The sequence below is a fragment of the Lynx canadensis genome, chromosome C1, assembly GCF_007474595.2.
Source record: "Lynx canadensis isolate LIC74 chromosome C1, mLynCan4.pri.v2, whole genome shotgun sequence".
Classification (NCBI taxonomy): Eukaryota; Metazoa; Chordata; class Mammalia; order Carnivora; family Felidae; genus Lynx; species Lynx canadensis.
The window spans coordinates 6,990,662-7,010,150 of record NC_044310.1 but is presented as its reverse complement, the minus strand read 5'-3'; the positions used below and the strand labels follow the sequence as shown (position 1 = coordinate 7,010,150).

At 45.9% G+C, this 19,489-nt stretch overlaps 1 protein-coding gene and 1 long non-coding RNA gene across 2 annotated transcripts in view; one reads left to right on the top strand and one right to left on the bottom strand.

Annotated features, from left to right (window-relative positions):
* UBE4B (ubiquitination factor E4B) overlaps positions 1-19,489 on the bottom strand; it is a 120,483-nt gene that overhangs the window by 79,304 nt on the left and 21,690 nt on the right. Inside the window, 1 exon segment of the mRNA XM_030327822.1 lies at positions 2,864-3,050. Coding sequence (XP_030183682.1) covers positions 2,864-3,050 — 187 coding nt within the window.
* LOC115522185 lies at positions 6,609-8,852 on the top strand. Its single transcript, XR_003971272.1, has 3 exons — positions 6,609-7,147; positions 7,663-7,769; positions 8,642-8,852. It is a non-coding gene; the product is annotated as an uncharacterized LOC115522185 (long non-coding RNA).

Below are 19,489 nucleotides of genomic sequence, written 5' to 3'. Positions count from 1 at the left end.
GCTGGGGAGTGGGATTGAAAACCAGGAGCATGGGGGTGGGGGTGGGGGGGGGGGTGGGCGCCTGGGTGGCTCAGTCGGTTGAGTGTCTGACTTTGGCCCAGGTCATGATCTTGCGGTCTGTGAGTTCAAGCCCCACGTCAGGTTCTGTGCTGACAGCTCAGTCTGAAGCCTGCTTTGGATTCTGTGTCTCCCTCTGTCTCTGCCCCTCACTCTCTCTCCCTCCCTCTCTCTCTCTCTCTCTCTCTCTCTCTCTCTCTCTCTCAAAAATAAACAAACATTAAAAAAAAAACAAAACAAAACCAGGAACATGGGGAGCACATGGCTGGCTCAGTCAGTAGAACATATGACCCTTGATCTCAGGGTTGCAAGTCTGAGCCCCACATAGATGTAGAGTTTACTTAAAAATAAAATCTTTAGGGGCACCTGGGTGGCTCAGTCGGTTGAGCATCTGATTCTTAATTTCAGCTCAGGTCATGAGCTCACGGCTTGTGGGTTCAAGCCCAACATTGGGAGATTCTCTCTCTCTCTTCTTCTGCCCCTCTTCTGCTTATGCTCTCTTTTTCTCAAAATAAATAAATACATAAATAAAAAAATAAAATCTTAAAAAAACAAAACAAAACCAGAAGCATGGTTTAATCCAGGAAGTAAGACAAAGCGAGAGAGAGAGGTGAGAGAGGGGAGAGACAATGAGTGACTGTGGAGTGTAAATGGGTCCAGGAGGGACGTGGGGACACCAGGGAAGGGAGAAATGAAGAAAGTGGGACCGAGAGGGTGAGCCAGAAAGCTGAAGGTGGCAGTCAGGAAGTCACTGAGATGGAAAGATCTAGAGTATGACCAAGGCAGTGAATGGCTGATGTCAGATGGAAGACCAGGTTACTAAGGGAAAGCAGCTCAAAAAAGCACGAGGGCAGAGTCCTGGAAGGTCATCCCTGTGGCTACTGAGATCATCACAAACCATGACACGGTGTTGGGGAGAGAGACAGTGGACTGAACGAGGCAGGGTGAGTGGGTTCAGAGGACAGCTGTGACAAGGACAGGAATGGGGAACACGGTCTAATGACACAAGGTTCAAATCGATGTGTTCTTAGGGAGGAGGAAGCACGGTCTAGAAGAAATGAGGAAGGGCATAAATTCAGCAAGAGCACTAAAGGGAAAGCCCGTCCACAGAGGACTCTTCCAGGGACTGACTGTGAAGATTTCGGAAAAGGGGATTGCGTGGGGAGAGGTGTCCATAACAAGACATATGGAGATTGGAGACTGAGAGGCAAGGGATGAGGACCCGCGAGACCCAGTGGCTGACATAAGCAGGACAGGGCACATGCTGAAATGATTCCTGGTGGTCCCAAAGAGACAGGGTGCTGTGACCAGGCACACGCAGAGCTCGGTTCTCCTGCCTGACTACCACTGGTGCAGCGTGACCTTAAGCCCCTCCGCATCCCACTAGCTCTCCCCGGACATTCTCCAGCATTCCAGGAGGCACTTGGCCATGGTGGAACCAACAGCACTGTTGGTGGCACCCTTCCCAAGGAAAGGGTAAAAACCCACCTGGAATCCTGAGCCCGTGCCCTACCGGAAGACGATCACAGCTTCTCAAAGGTGTTCAGCAGCAACATTTCAGGCAAAGTCACTGTTTCTTGCTAACTGATGATTTAATCTGAACTCCTCTCACTTTTAGAGTCAACAGGAGGACGCATAAGCATTTATATTTACCTGGGGAAGAGTCTACGATAACGCCTATCAAGAGTAACAGTAACTGAAACCCTGCAAATACTTTTTAAAATTTTTTTAATGTTTATTTATTTTTGAGAGAGAGAGAGAGCGAGAGAGCGAGTGCTCAAGTGGGGAAGGGACAGAGAGAGAGAGGGAGACATAGAATCTGAAGCAGGTTCCAGGCTCTGAGCTGTCAGCACAGAACCCAATGCAGGGCTCAAACTCACATACCACAAAATCATGACCTGAGCCAAAGTCAGACACGTAACTGACTGAGCCACCCAGGCACCCCTCTGCAAATACTTTTAATTGACGACTTACCTAGTTCAGAAAGACAGATTATGTGGAAGGCAACTAAGGGAGAGTGCATTAAATGCAGAAATAACAATCATATTAAATTATTCAACGATGTGATGATGAATACAGGTCTGAATGCACCTGCTTTTTCAAATTAGAATCCTAAGTAATTATAATAATTATAATGATAATAATTCTCATGTTCAATAGAAAAGTTCACTTGACAAAAGATATTTTCAAATACGCAGGATGAATCAGTATCATTGTTTCCCAACAAAGACATACCTGGATATCAACGATGAGCCCATTAATTATAAAAAAAGAAATTTTCACAATAGTTAAATAATTGTCAATGACACAGCTATAAACATCACATCAGGTGAACTTTTATACCGCAAAAATTCAGAGATTTCTGTTGACAACATTAAATGAAGACATGGAAATCTGTAATTAGAGGCCTGTTATTTTGACCATTATTTCAATCTTGCCTTTTCAGATGATTTTATCATAGAAGGAAAGCATCAACCAAACTCATAAAATCGGCTGAGCCAAATTAAGTTTTAATTGCCTTACCATCAGAAATTAAGACCTGATCCTGTTTGAAACAAAGGATAAAAATTACAGAAAGGAAAACAATTAGTTTGAACAGATCACCATCAAAATGAATAGAGATGAACAAAACACAACGTAATGATGTTAATCTTTAAACTACTGCTTGCAGGATTTTGAACAGCTGCTGTCCCATGTTCTCGTCTGTGGAAATGCGGCCCAATCTTACCCCGTTGTGAAACTGTCACAACCATAAGCCTCACAGAAAGCCAGGACTAAATGTCCCAGGTATGAAAGTAAGGCTTACCTGATGCACCTATTGGGGAGGTAGCTGGGGTCATGTTGTGGACATTGAGACCAAGGCTCTGGGAGGGGCCCGGGGCTGATGCTGCTATGGGAGGCCCCAGCGGGTTCTCCCTCTGGGGCGAGGTGAGCGGGGTGGTGGGCTGGGAGGTCTGTCCACCAGCAAGTCGTGCGAGGCGCCTCCGTCGGATCTATAACGTGAGAGGAGAAAAGACCCGTAACTCAACCGCAGAAAACACAATTCTGCCCGAGAAGAACAACATTAACGTCATCAATAACCATCGAAAACCACGCCGGAGCTTAACAACTAAATATGCCTGGAGGAAAAAAGGACCCACTCAAGACAAGTATTGACGTGGCAGACAGGTACACACCTCCTAGTGCCTTACAATCCCTGTTTATCACACCTCCTTGACCGATACTGTGACGCTACCGTAAGCATACTACGTTTCTAAACACGCTGAAGCTCGTTATTTGAATACAACTATGTAACTTGGCCATTTTAAGTAAGTGAGATTTTAAATAAATACCCAATGAGATTCACTAAAACAAAAGTTTCAAAAGTAACAAACGTTACAGTAAGACACAAACGTTACCATCGCTTTCAGCAGCAAAGTGATTAGATTCTTCTTGCTTAACTGCAATCAAGATATAATCGGCCGCTGCTTCCTTATAACACTCCAGGGTTAGCAAGTGATTACAAATATCTACCGCCAAATCCCAGCGCATCACAGAAATGTTTCCCTCACATTTTGACAGTCATTCGTTTACAGCCAGGCAATAAACTCTCACGGACCACCTGCTGTCCCACAGGCAGTGAGGATGTCTAACCGACCGTGATAAGGCTTCCGGTTCTGAGCAGGCATCAGAGACGCAAACCAACGAGGCTGCTTATGCTCATTCTGTTACAGATAAGGAAGATGAAAGAGTCAGCCTGTGACAAACGCTAACAGGGATGGACCTAATCTGAACCAAGAACCTGCCATTCCGACCCTGCGGGAAAGCTGCTCCTTTTATCGTTCAAACGACCAAGAACATCCTAGTTCTTGACCCCAAACCCGAGAAGCCCACTCCTGTGTCCCTGCTGCAAATACATCCCTCGGTGACCTTACACAAAATCCTGAGGTTTGGTTGTTCATCTACCTACATCACTAGGATAAATCCCTCGAAGGAAAGATTAGGTCTTAATTATTGGAAATAAACAGTGAAAAAATAATTAAACACTGATGCAGCACTTTATCTCCCAGCAATGTTCTCAACACTTTATAAATCTATACTCACTGAATCCTCGTAATGAGCCTTCGTGGGTACTTAGGCCGATTTTACATGTGAGCAAACTGAGGCACAGGGGTCAGATACCTGCCTCGTTCATAAGTGGTAGGGCTGGAATTCGAACCCATGCAGTCCGGCTCTAGCGCCCACGCTCTTACCAGCAATCCAGCGGCCTGGGGATCCCTTGTGGTCTCCAAGACCCTCGCAGAGAGCACGTTGAGGCCAAAGCTATTTTTACAGTATCACTAAGATATCTGCCTCTTCAATCTCATTCTCAAGCGTCCAACGGGGTTTTCCAGAGGCTGCATGGCATGGCGTGTCGCAACAAATTAAAGGAGTTAACATGAAAATTCAGCTGTATTCTAGTAAATCAGACATTAAAAAGACCTGAAAAAGTCACTCTTCTCACTACAATTGTTTTGGAAAACGTAGTCATTTTCGTTAAAAGCACATTATTTAGGGGTGCCTGGGTGGCTCAGTCAGTTGAGCATCTGACTCTTGATCCCAGGGTCATGATCCCAGGGTCATGGATCCCAGAGTCCATGATCAGGTCATGATCCCAGGGTCATGGATCATGAGGCCCTGCCTCAGCTCAGAGCCCCTCTCTCTCCCTCTGCCCCTCCCCTGCTCGTGATCTCTCTCTCTCTCTCTAACATTTTTTCTTAAAGTTCTATTAACATACATTATTGTTTTTACTAATGTCTGTTTTTAAGTTGCTCACGCTTTATTTCTATTATGGTACACATCAAAGAATACAACCCACCTAAACAAAAGCTCTTTGAGATCTTCAACATTTTATAAGAACGTAAAGGGGTCCTGAGACCAAACCTCTGACCGGCAGGCTGCCTCCCTCTCATACGTCCTGATCTCCTTATAGTCAAGCACGGCACCTGGTCTGTAACAGGTGCTCAAGGCTCCCTGACCTGAACCGAACAGAGAACAGTGAAGGTCATCACAGATCATCCGGGGGAGACGTGGTATGAAGACGAAAAAACTCTCTGAAAGAAATCACTGAAGTGTTTCTCTCAAGAACACTTACCCGGGGTGGAGGGTGGGCAAAGCGAACCAGAAATTCCCACCGCAACCTGTTCCTGATCCAATTGCTCCAGCCAGAGCCCCAGGATCTGTGCTCCCTGCTTCCTCGGCACACACTCTCCTCTCAGCTCCTCTGCCACCACCCTATTCAGGCCACCGCCCTCTCTCCCCAGGACCTCTGCAAGAGGTCCTCATCAACCTATCTGCGTCCACTCTGGCCCGGTAAAAGCGAAGGCTCCGTATTCCTTTCTTTAAACACTTTCAAAGCTTTAGATTTCTGAAAGGCAACTCAAAGTGCAACGAGGTAACACTTCACACCCGTGAAAACGGCTACCATCGAAAAACCATAAAGTAACAAGTGTTAGTGACGATGTGGAGGAAATGGAGCCCTCTGCAGTGGTGGTGACAGGGTCACGCGGAGCAGGCACCATTTTAAACAGTTTGGTGGTTTCTCAAAACATTACAAATAGAATTACCACACGATCCACTAAGTCCACGCCGAGGAAATACACAAAAGGCAGGGACGCAAACAGCCATTCGTTCACCCGTGTTCACAGCAGTCGTCTGTAAGAGCTAACACGGGGAAGCAACCCAAATGTCCACCAATGGATAAATGGATAAAACGAAATGTGGCACAGCCACACAGTGGAATATTATTCAGCCTTAGAAAGGAAGGACATTCGAGGGGCACCTGGGTGGCTCCGTCAGGTGTCCGACTTCGGCTCAGGTCATGATCTCGTGGTCTAGGAGTTCGAGCCCCGCGTCGGGCTCTGTGCTGACAGCTCAGAGCCTGGGGCCTGCTTCGGATTCTGTGTCCCGCTCTCTCTCTGCCCCTCCCCTGCTCATGCTCTGTCTCTCTCTGTCTCAAAAAGAAATTTAAATTTTTTTTTAATTTAAAAAAAAAAAAAAAGGAAAGACATTCTGACACGTGCTACAACACAGACGAACCTTGAGGACATTATGCTCAGTGGAATAAGCCAGACGCAAAAAAGACAAAGACTGTAGGAGTCCACTTGTATAAGGTATCTAGAGGAGTCAAATGCATAGAGACAGAAAGTAGAATGGCAGTTGCCAAGAGCCGGGGCGATTTAAAAACTCTTAAGTATAGAACCAAATGCTAAGTGATAAGAAGGCATGCTCTCCTACTTTCTCCTGCAATCTATTCAGACAGCAATCACAGGAATTCTTTGAAAACACAAACCACACTCTGCTGCTCAAACCATTCAATGGCTTCCCACTGCACTTGGAGCAAAAGCCGAGTCCTCACCGGGTTCTATAGAGCCAACGTCTGCCTCTCCAGATTACGGTATGCCACTCCGGGCAATAGCCACACCAGCCCTCGGACGGTTCCTAAGACATCCTAAGCTCTAGCTTGCCTTCAGCCACTTGCAATTGCTTAAGCCTAGAAGCAATTTTTCTAATTCTTGGCATGGCTGGTTCTTTCTCTGCCTTCCATTCTCAGCTTAAATGTCACCTCCTCCTACGGGACTTCCCTGATGGCTTTAGCTAGCACTCTCCTCCCTCCAAGCTCATGACACCGCAGCCCTCCAATCGCATGCTTCAGGCACTCCACATGGTCTGCAGTCACATGATCTATTTCTTACTTACTGTCTCGCTTATTATCTGTTTCCCTAGTAGAACGGAAGCTCCATTGAGAAAACCACATCTATCTTGTTCACTGGCGTGTCTCCAGCACCGAGCGTAGGGCCAGGCGCATAACAGCCCCGTACGTATCAACAACGGGAAAGAGTAATACACGCAATCAAGACAGGCGAAGTATAAAAGCCACACAGAAGAATGTTTAACTGAATATTCAAAGGCCAGACGGTGTTTCAGACTTGATATCAGGTCCTCTTCAGATATCCACTCATTGAACAAATGCTCATCAAGCACCACAGTAAACTCAACAGCCCCTGCTGTCACGGCGCTCAGATTCTAGCAAAGACCAAAAGAACAGCCAAACGGACAAAAAGGATGCCAGGTGGTTACAAGCACCCTTAGAGAAAAATTAAGCACGGGAGGAATAGCAGGGCACGCTGGGGAGAGGGCGCTGCGATTTTTAGATAAGGTGGGTGGAAAAGCCTCTCTGGTAAACGGGGCTTCTGCAAGCACGAAGGAAGAGAGGAAGCGAACCAGGTGGGTGTCTGGGAAGTATGAGGGGGCTTGTGAGTGGCTCATGCTGAAGGTCAGCAAGACTTGTGGGGCTGGAGCAGAACGAGCCAGAGGGAAACAGCAGACGATGAGTTCAGAGGCATGAAGGGGCCTCATAAGCCACGGTGAAAGCACTGGCACTGGGAAGCCACCAGGGGGTTCTGATCAGAAAAAGTGACATGATTCAACTTATATTTGAAAAGTATTATTTTGGCTGCTACAGAGAATCGGCCTGTAGGGGAGAAAGGGAGCAGGCAGAGGCTACTTAGGAGGATGCTGTGACCTGAACTCGGACGCGTGGCTGTGAAGATCGTGGTGAGTGGTCAGCTGGGATGTGTTTTGCAGGTGGAGCACAAGCTCACGGGATCTGCTGACGGAACGGAGGGCAAATAGGAAAGAACCGAAGGAAGCAGGGCTGACACCAAAGTCCTGGGCCTGAGACCAAGACTGAGGTACGAAACACGGAGGGAGGGAGGAGACGCAAACTGTTTTAGACATGTGATTATCAAACGCACAGATGGACTCGTCTTTGTGTGAATTCTACGATTTTTTTAATGGAGTATAAAATAGTAATTAAATAAACAGCAATTAAAATTAAAATACATGATCTGGGGTGCCTGGGTTAAAAATGTCCAACTCTTGATTTCGACTCAGGTCATAATCTCATGGTTTGTGAGATCGAGACCCTCGTCTGGTTCTGTGCCGGCAGCATGGAGCCTGCTTGGGTATCTCTCTCCCTCTCCCTCTGCCCCTCCCCAGCTCACACGTACTCTCTCTCTCTCTCTTTTTTTTTTTTTTTTTTTCAACGTTTATTTATTTTCGGGACAGAGAGAGACAGAGCATGAACAGGGGAGGGGCAGAGAGAGAGGGAGACACAGAATCGGAAACAGGCTCCAGGCTCTGAGCCATCAGCCCAGAGCCCGACGCGGGGCTCGAACTCACGGACCGCGAGATCGTGACCTGGCTGAAGTCGGACGCTTAACCGACTGCGCCACCCAGGCGCCCCTCTCTCTCTCTTAAAATAAATAAACATTTAAAAAAAAATAAATTAAATTAAAATATACGATCTGATGTGCAGGACAGAGCACAGGTTAGAGATGGCACATAAAGCCACGAGCTGGGACGAGATCACCTAGGCAGGTGTGCACACAGAGACAAAGTCTGAGGATGGAGCCCTTGGACACAACTGAGAGGGGGAGATGAGGTGACGCCACTAAAGGACCCTGAAAGTAGTGTCAAGAAGCCTCTGGGCTCTCCAGAAGAAGGTTCACTGGCTTCCTAAAACCCAGTCAGAGAATTTCAAGAGGGATCACTCTATTCATAGGCCGAGCAACATGAAGACTGAGAACTGACCACTGGAATTGGTGATGAGGTGGGAACTGAGGGCCTCATCAGACCCTATTTTGATGGACTGGAGGGGATGAAAGCTCGACTGCAGTGGGGCTGACAAAGAATGGGAGACTAAGGGCGCCTGGGTCGATCAGTCAGTTGGGCCTCCAACTTCGGCTCAGGTCGTGGTCTCGCGGTTTTTGAGTTTGAGCCCGTGTCGGGCTCTGGGCTGGCAGCTCAGAGCCTGGAGCCTGTGTCGGATTCTGTGTCTCCCTCTCTCTCTGCCCCCTCCACCACTCGCATGCATGCATGCTCGCTCTCTCTCTCTCAAAAATAAATAAACATTAAAAAAAATTAAAAGAACAGGAGGCTAGAAGTACTGATTTCTGTGGGAATGCAAGCTGGTGCAGCCACTCTGGAAAACAGCATGGAGGTTCCTCAAAAATAGAACTACCCTACGACCCAGCAATGGCACTACTAGGCATTTATCCACGGGATACAAGTGCGCTGTTTCGAAGGGACACATGCACCCCCATGTTTATAGCAGCACTGTCGACAATAGCCAAAGGATGGAAAGAGCCCAAATGTCCATCGATGGATGAAGGGATAAAGAAAATGTGGTGTGTATACACACAATGGAGTATTCCTTGGCAATCAAAAAGAATAAATCTTGCCATTTGCAACTACGTGGATGGAACTGGAAGGTATTATGCTAAGTGAAATCAGTCAGAGAAAGACAAAAATCATATGACTTCACTCACAGGAGGACCTTAAGAGACAAAACAGATGAACATGAGGGAAGGGAAACAAAATAATATAAAAACAGGGAGGGGGACAAAACAGAAGAGACTCATAAATATGGAGAACAAACTGAGGGTCGCTGGAGGGGTTGTGGGGGGGGGGGGGATGGGCTAAATGGCTAAGGGGCACTAAGGAATCCACTCCTGAAATCACTGTTGCACTATATGCTAACTTGGATGTAAGTTTAAAAAAATAAAAGATAAAATTAAAAAAAAAAAGTGCCGATTTCTGAAAATTTTACTGTGAAAAAAAAGAGCATAAGTGGGAAAGGGGAGGGGCGATTACGGTGAAGGTCCATGGAATCCACTCTGCCGAGGAAAGGAAGGAAGGATGAAAGTTCATGAAGACAGACGGGCCGCGGGCCCCAGTGGCATTACTTGCATGACACGGTAGGAAATGTGGTGCAGGAGAAGCGAGATCCATCAGGAAACCTGCATTTTGGTGCCACCACGGATTGGCCATGCTTGCTGTCATGTTGGATAACACACTTAACTCTCCAGAGTCACCTTCTGGTCAGCTAGAAAACAGACATAATAAACTCAGCCCTAAACAGCTTTCCCAGGTAGTTGCTACCACTAAATGGGGTGATACAGGTAAAAGTGAACGTGAATGAGTGAGTTGTGGTATATTTCCATACGGGCATCCATGCAGGAATCAAATGCATGAGCTTGTGCCCTATGCAACGGTCTGGAAGATTCTCACAAACAATACGGAGCAGAAGACAGATGTAAAAAAGCATCGACCGCATGATTCCATTTGTAACAAGTTCCAAAACAAGAAAAAACAGAGGCATGAGCAAGCTTCTCAGTAGTAGGGATGGTCTTTGCTTTAAAACAGACACTATATTCACAGCTGTGTCCACTGTGTGAAAATTCACTGCTGTACACATTCAATATGGGTAGCAAGTTCATGGGTATTTCATCATGTTCTTCATCAACTTTTAAACATTAAATACAGTCTCTTATATGTTTTAAACATAATGTAATTTCAAGGTGTTTATTTTTTAAGTTTATTTATTTTGACAGAGTGTGAGCAGGGGAGGGGCAGAGAGAGAGAGAGAGACGGAGAGAGAGGAAAAGAGAGAGAGACAGAGAATCCTAAGCAAGCTCCTCACTGTCAGTACAGAGCCCAATGTGGGGGCCCAAACTCCCAAACCGTGAGATCACGACCTGAGCGGAAACCAAGAGTCGGACGCTTTACCAACTGCGCCACCCAGGCGCCCCAAGCACGATGGAATTAAAAAAAAAAAAATTTAATGTTTACTTTTGAGAGGGAGAGAGGGGCAGAGAGAAAGAGGCAGACATAGAATCCGAAGCAGGCTCCGGCCTCTGAGCTGTCAGCCCAGAGCCCAACGCGGGGCTCAAACCCACGAACGGTGAGATCATGACCTGAGCCAAAGTCAGACGCTTAACCAACTGAGCCACCCAGGCGTCCCCAGGATGTAATTTTTAAAAAATTAATCCTACTTATCCTTCAAGGCCTAAAATGCTACATTCTCTGTGTGGATGCTATGAAGTTTTTTAAATTTTGTATGAAAGAGTAATTAAATAAATTGTAATTAAAGTTAAAACCTGTATTCACTGATACTGAAATTAAAGTAGTATTTTAATTTTTTAAAGTGTGTTTATCTGTACACACCAATGCAACAGAGGGCCTGGTAAAAGAAGAGTTTAAATTCTCAGGGAAATCAGTGTTTGGGGAGATCTGGTTGAAGTTGAGTAGAGTTATGTTAGAGGTAGCTAACTTGGGAGCCCATGCTTGACTTCAAATTCAAGTTCAACCTTTACTACTTACTACCAAGCTAGGATCAAGGTAAGTCACTTACCCTCTCTGTGCTTCAGTTTCCACATCTGTACAATGGGTGTGGAAAAGAGTAGCCTCCACACAGAGTTATGAGAAACCACCACCCACTCCCCGTTTTCTACTTCATTTTTCTCCATGGCTCTTATCTGACCTCCGACACATGCGATGCTATTTATGTATTGCTTATTCACCATTCACCATTCCCCAACTCTAAGCCCTTAACACAGGACTTTTCTCAGTTGTTTTTACAAGAGGACCCAGCACATGGTAGGTGCTCCTTAAATATTTGCCAAAGTAATGAGAGAATGAATGAAAAAATACTAGAAAATGCACGGTGCGTAAAATTTACTATTTAGGAATTAATATTACCATTATTTTGAAAAAGCACACACACTGCTTTTGGAAAAAAAGCAAAGCCACTTTTACTTCTGGTGCCAGGTTCAGCCTGAGATGTGAAATTGAAACGTTCTCCTCGGTGAAACACACATAGAATAAATGTCCTGACTCACTGCAATAAGGCTGGAAGGAAGTTTTCCAAGAAAGATTTCCACTGGGCTGATGTTCCCCGATCCCTACCCCCAACACTCCACAAACACAGGTTTAGGAAAAAAAGGAGAAGAAAAAGGAGAATCAGGACTTTGTGAATTATACTGTGGGCCACTAATGAAGACAGAGAAGCGCAGTAAGGGACACAGGCAGGTCCGTGCACGACACGAACCGGTAGGAGGTGAGGATAAAACCTGCCCTCACCTCCCCCCATCTTCAAGACCTACTAGAAAGAGGAGAAACGGCCATGAAAGGGCCAGCGCTTGGGGCTGTCTGCAGGGGACTCAACGGGGGACAGTGCCCTTCGAGGGGCTGACCACTTTCTACGAAGGTGGGGGCTTACATGGGTGATGGGCACCGAGGAGGGCACTTGTTGGGATGAGCACTGGGGTGCTGCATGTAAGCGATGAACCATGGGAATCTACCCCAAAAAGCAAGAGCACGCTTTACCCACTGTATGTTAGCCAATTTGACAATAAATTATACTAAAAAATAATCATCATAAAATAATAATTAAAAAAATAAACTGTTTAGCAGCCCGAGAACCCTGGGAATATCTAGACAGGAGACTCCCAAGAGACGGCTTTGAGCAATCGAAGGCATAAAGGCTTATCTAATTAACTTGACTATTAAGAGATGTGACCTCACTTTTATCACAAACAGCGCATCACAACATATGAGACACAAACTAAAAATAGTTCAGCACATCAAAATATTATTCAACTTTGTTCTCTTTGCTTACTCTTTTTAACACTAAGCACATAAGACTGGTATCATCTCTCTTACGTTGAACAAGTCCTTTTTCAAAGAACTGTTTTCCCAGATGTCACGAAGAGAAAATACCAAAAGCATAAAAAAGGAACTTGTGATTCTTCAACTTATGTCCTAAACCACAATTCAAACCCAGACATACAGATCATGAAACCTCATATCTAGAGTTTTTCTGGTCTTGACTATCCCAGTTCTCATTTCACAAGTGACATGAAAATAGGGTTTTCCCCAGAACTGTTCTACCTGACGCCTTTCCCTACCCTCGCGGACCTGATTAAAAATAGATTCAAAACAGCTACCGTTCAAAACAGCAAGGGCCACTGTGGGGCAGAGACTCTGACGGGATGGGCCAAACTCTGCTCCTCTTATTTTTAGTGGGATTGGGGGTGGGGGGGGGGGGAGCTGGGGGATAAATCCAAAAGCACTGTTTGTTTTCTAATGTTTATTTATCTAGTGAGACAACGAGCAAGAATGGGGGAGAGGGGCAGAGGGAGAGAGAACCTTAAGCAGGCTCCACTCTCAGCGTGGAGCCTGACATGGGGCTCAACCCCACACCCCTGGGATCATGACCTGAGCCAAAATCAGAAGTCGGACGCTTAACTGACTGAGCCACCCAGGTGCCCTGAGATACCTCTTGTTCTGATTATTGTTGGTTTTGTTTTCTTTGTTCATAGCTGGCCATGTCTAAAACTTACAAGATGCTATGACAACCTCACAATATGCCTGGATCTAAGCCCAACAGTATACCTCAAAGTAACGCATTCAATCAAATCTGAACATCACAGCTCTGTGATTAAAAATTCACCAGCTACATTTTAAAAATTCACCATTTTAGGGGCTCTAAGACAAAAAAATAATTTTTAGTGATATGATAAACACTTACCCAGCTCTTAATCCATGTGCCAGATGCTATTCTAAGGGATTCATGTTTATAAATCTAGTTAAGAATCCAAGGCAATCAGTACATTCATCTTCCCATTTTACAGATGAAGAAACCAAACTCAGAGAGGTTAAGGGACTTGCTCAAGGTCACACAGCCAGTAAATGAAAGAACAGATATGAGCCCAGACAGTCCAACTCTGGAGTATACAACACTAACCACAGCCCACGGATCTTCACAGCAGAAAATCCCTTCTGAAGTTGCAACGACCTGTAGATAGAGGCAGCCTTATTCCCCTGAGGACACGGTGCATGTTCATTATCAGTTATGAATTCTACATGAATGGATATGTAGAATGTTATAATTTCAGATACTGTATTCGTACTCCAATATTAGAGTGTTCGTGAACTCCCTCTTTGATGAGTGTGTATACTGAAATAAAGAATATTTCCATTTTCTGGTCCAGAGTGTAGAGAGCACAGCAAATAAAACAAACAAAAATAATACTTTCTGAACATAATCTTGCCCCCGCCAAATTCGGTCCTTTATTGGTTTATTAAGTGCACGTAAGTCACTGTAGCAGACAGTAAAGATGACATAACATCCAAGTCATAATCCCTATCCTCAAGGATTTCCAGATCCACTGAGGAAAGACAGATGAAAACCAGTAATTATGATACAGCACAAAAGGTCTGCACAAGACATAACAGCAGCAAAAAAGACACAAAGGAGGGCAACTCAGACCCCAACTCAATCTGGGGTATCTGTTATTGCTTGATGGGAAGGTTACACACTCATACACGACACGCATACATACACAAGTGCATACACAGAGAGCTCAATAATGCTTATCTTTAAAAGAAAACGTGTCTTCCATTTTTTATTTTTTGCAAACATGTTTTCTATTCACTTCAAGATCTCCTGCTCTTAAAAGGAGGGATATTTTTATGTGTGTTTTACCACGGTACTTTTTTTAATCAAGTTGGAAAAAAGCTGGTGGCACAAGGTCACAGACGGTAATTCCATTTGGGTACATTCACATCACAAGGGGTATCATTAGTGCAAATTATACACAAATGACAATGGCAATGATGCGTAATAAATTTCACACATTTTTTTTTGTTTTAATGTTTTTCACGTTTATTTTTTAGAGAGAGCGCACACACGCAAGCAGGGGAGGGGCAGAGAGAGGGGTACCGAGCATCTGAAGTGGGTTCTGTGCTGACAGCAGACAGCCCACTGAGGGGCTGAACTCACAAACAGCGAGACCGTGACCTGAGCGGAAGTCAGATGCTTAACCGACTGAGCCACCCAGGCGTGCCCCCTTTCACACAATTTCTGATGAAGGAAATGAAACCATCATTATTCCTCGCGATGTCTGTAAAGCCTGAGAACATTCAGGTCAAAGGGCAGCTCTGCTCCGGATCATCGTCACTCCAGCACCCGGGGTGACAAAGCAGTCTCTAGAGGACACACTACTAATTGTCAGGGCAGAAGGAAGGGAGCGAGGAGCAGGGTAAACTGGCCCAGAAGGGACCCTTCTGCTCCCATTTCGTTGGCCGAAACAAGTCACATGGCCATCCCTACAGCCACTGGGGTGGAGAAACAGAACCTTCCCCCAGGAAGGGGGCAGGGAATATCTGAACAAGAATACAAGTCTGGTACACGAGAGGCTCTTTTTAACTGGCCACACACCTGATGGTAGGGGTCACTTGCTATGCTGCTGTCTGCGCCTCCCCTGGCACACTCCTCCCCGGGAGAACCACCCAGCAGCCCCTCCTTCGGGTCTTTGCTCAAACGCTGCCTTCCCGGGGAGGCCTTCCCTTACCACCTCCTACTTCCCATCTCCGTTTTTCTCTTCTTCATACTTTCAAACAGTTCAGCCAAAACCGACAGGTACGTGTATGCACGTACGCATACGTGGGTATACACACACGTACATACCGAGAGAAGGTGAACGCGGGCAAAAAGCCAACACCAAAAACTGATCAATCTGGGTGACTCAATCAACCTTTCTGCAGAGTTGGAAATTTCCAGAGTAAAAAGCTGAAAAAATGAGATCCGCCAGCACGGTTCGTGTCTTCGCTAGCTGTGTTCAGCTGCACAGAGCAGGCACGGAGTCGAAGTATCCGGGGTTGCTGAGCGAGCACAAGGGAGGTCATGGGCAGTGTGCACAAGGGGGGAGGGCGAGGAAGTAGCAGCCCAAGACAAAGGAAGCCCAGGCGGCATTTGGATTCTGGGTTCTGGTCTCTTCGTGTGAGCCAGCTATCCTTCTGTCCTTGGGTTCAGAAAGAAGACCCCAGCACCCTTAAAATTAATCTCCTGTTCTGCTTTAGCTTGGAGAGTTGTTCTGTCACTTGCTGTGTGGATGTCTGTAGCTACGTCCATTTCAACTCCTCAGAGACACGCTCAGTAACCAGTGCACAGAGTATCGCCTCGATCTTCTCACCAGGTTTTCAAGATTCAAATTCACTTACACGAGCTATATATTTATTACTGTCAAGACAAACCGTCCCAGACAGCAATTTTGAAAATTGTGCAACATACAAATTCAAATGCAATGCAAGTCATCTGCCTGGAGTTTCTTCTTCCAGACAGGTAGGAGTGAGCCAGGTGAGGGGACAGAGAAGACAGGTAGGAGTGAGCCAGGTGAGGGGACAGAGGAGCACTCACAAAGGCAGGGGGCTTCGTGAGAACGCACAGTGTGTTAGGGAATTCTGAGTCGTTTAAGGGATGAGGGTGGACGGCCACGGCAAGACACGGGGCAGGAAAGACAGGCTGAGACAAGCTCCTGATGAGCTCTGAATACCCTCCTAAGACCGATCTTTTTCTAGAAGGAAAGGAAGAGATTTTGAAGGATGTAAGCAGGGGAATAACTGGGTTGGATCTGTCTTTTAAAAATTTTTTTTTAATGTTTATTTATTTTTGAGAGAGACAGAGACAGAATGCGAGTGGGTTAGGGGGCAGAGAGAGAGGGAGACACAGAATCCGAAGCCAGCTCCAGGCTCTGAGCTGTCAGCACAGAGCCCGATGTGGGGCTAGAACTCATGAGTCATGAGATCATGACCTGAGCCGAAGACGGACGCTCAACCGACTGACCCACACAGGTGCCCCGGATCTGTCTTTTAAAACAAATCACTCTAGCCACTATGTGGAGAATGGACTGTGGAAGGGACAGGTCCAGGGACAAGGTGTATAATCAAGAGAACTTGGGTCATTATTCGGAAGTGAGATGTGAGGAAGGGTGGAGTCTAGATCTCAGGCCTAAGCAGAGGGCACAGTCCCTAAAACAGAGACTCTGAAAGAAGGAGGTTTCGAGAAGAAAAGGTGTGTTTCAACTACACCGTGGGGTGAGGTGCCCCTAAGAACACCCACACAGAACGCCCTACAGGCAGCTGCCCTGTAGGCCTGGTACGTATGTATGTATATATCTATCTATCTATCTACTTATTTATGGAAATAGTTTCCATTTCCCTGTTCTAGCAAGGGTTGGAAGGCATTAGCGAAAAACACCATAAATCATATTTTTAATTTAACTTAGAGTCACATCGATAAGGAAATTAGGACAGAAGTAAAATGACACAAAAAAATAAGATCAAGCCAGAAGTGAAGTGAGTATGCATCACAAGTGTATACCAACACAATATGTACATATCACATGTCTATATCTGCAGAGGTTTAATGCCAAAGTACAAGTCAGAGAAAGCAATTTTAGAGCAGCCCAAAAGAGGAGATCCACACATCACCTTGGCTGATGTGACCTGATTCAAAGACAAATTTTAGAGTATCGAGGGCAGGGGTTCAAAACCTGAGGGTCAGGAGGGTGTCCCGTTTTCATAAGCTTTTCAAAGAGGTCCCTGACTCAGATGAAAAGCGACTCTCTCACGGCACGCACGGGCTGAGTATCCTTCACGAAATCCCCCATAGAAATGTGTTCCCAACAGAAGTCTTGATAAGAACTGTGTCACGGTGAGTTTTAGTGGCTTTCCAACGACACTCCAAAGCAGAGCCATGTGTGTAAGCTGCCGCAGGTTGAGAAGCCATGTTCCCACTGTCTACCATGCTGGGGTAGAGATTTGGGGATAGATCTCAAGCAGGAGATGTGATCGGCAAGGGGATGTGAGAGTCGTCAGTATGCACCTGGTAGATAACTACAGATGCCAAGAGGGCAGAACTTTGCTTTCTAGTTCACATCCATCTCCTGAGTACTTCTGAATGAAGCATGGCCCACAGGAGGTGCTAAATAAGTACCTGGAGAATAAATAAAAGGAATGCCCCAGAACATGATATTCATTCATTCATCCATTCATTCATTTATTCAATAAATGCACCTGGAAGGTAGGAAACGAAAGGAAAATCAAGAACAGAATCCTGAGATGCCTGAGTGGCTCAGACGGTTAAGTGTCTGACTTTGGCACAGGTCATGATCTCACGGCTCATGGGTTCGAGCCCTGCATAGGGCTCTGCGCTGACAGCACAAAACCTGTTTAGGATTCTGTCTCCTTCTCTCTCTACCCCTCTCTTGCTCATGCGTGCACACTCGTGCGCTCTCTCTCAAAAATAAATAAATAAACATTAAAAAAAAAAAAAAAAAAAAAAAGACCAGAATCCTGAAAAACATCATTTAAGGTGTATCAGGAAAGAGCAGCCTACAATGGTGACGGGAAAAGTAAGAAGGGAAGCAAGGAAGCAGTACACCCATGGCATCCAAAGGAAAACACTTTCCGAAATAGAGTGATTGCCAGGGTCAAAAGCCGAAGACAAGTTAACCAGCATGTTCAGAAAAGTGCCCCAGCATCTGGCAATCTTAGCATGAGTAGTTTGGATGCAGCAGTGAAGGGGAAAGCCTCCCAAAAAAGCACCAGGAGGGAGGCCCCTAAAAATGAGGGGGGTGAAGGAGATCCACTCTCCTAAGGGTCTGGTCTGTGAAAGGGGGACGACAGGGATCAAGTGACAGCTAGAGGGGAAAGCAGGACCAGAGGTGGCATCTTGCTGTTTTTGCCACCGGTGTGGACTGGAGATCTTCTGCATCAAAAGGGAGTAGAGAAGGAAGGCCGAAGATGGAAATGATTACCAAGAAAGCCAAGCACAGGGCAAGACAGGACAGGACAGAGCACGGAGGGAGAGGGAGACGGTGCCCTACAGAGCAGAGATACAAATCAAGCACTGAGAACAGGGGTCAGCACCCCATAAACACTTCCCCTCTACCACGACCACAATTACTATTTTTATTAGGAAGATTTCCGTGACAATGAAGTAGGGAGGGAAAGGCGAGAGGTCAGAAGTGCCTGACCACAACCGTTTCTTTTGAAAAGCAGAAGACAATGACGTCACCTGCAGGGAATGAGGAGGGGCTGTCCCTTCAGCCGCGTGGGGGTTGGGGGGTGGGTTCTTGTAACAGCCCTGGAGGGCAGCAGAACAGTCTGGAGGGCTGTGGAAGGGCAAAGACACACACCTTGTGTCTTCCTAGACACCTCTAGCTGCTCAAGACTTCCTTCCTTCCTTCCTTAAGCAAGACTCCTGTTTTCTGGACATGGTCAGGCAGGTAGGGAGCGCTGAACCCACATCAAGCAATAGCTCTGTGACCCTGGGCAAGTGACTGAGTATCACCTTCCTTGTCTACAGATAAAATGAGAACAGTGACCGTACCTTCACTTTATAGGGTTAAACAGCCATCACCCACGGAAAGCGTTGGTGTTGAAGACATTAGCTACTATTGCTATCATTATGAGTGTTTCTGGCACGCCAAAAAAACAAAAAGCCAAAAAACAATGCTTTTCAAGAACAGGCCCCCCAAAATGGTAGCTTGTCATGTTAAGCACTGCATTAGAAAAGATTAGTAAATACTTTAAAAAAAGAAAAAGAGGGGAAGTGAAAGATCAAAGTCAATCATTCTGTGGTATAATTAACATACGAAGAAAAATAGTACACCAACACCTGTGCCCACTTACATTCCATTTTCCTTCCGATTATTTTTTATTTCCTCACAGCCTATTTCTTACCCTAATCCGACCCAAAACTCAGATGGAGCCCCCCCAAATG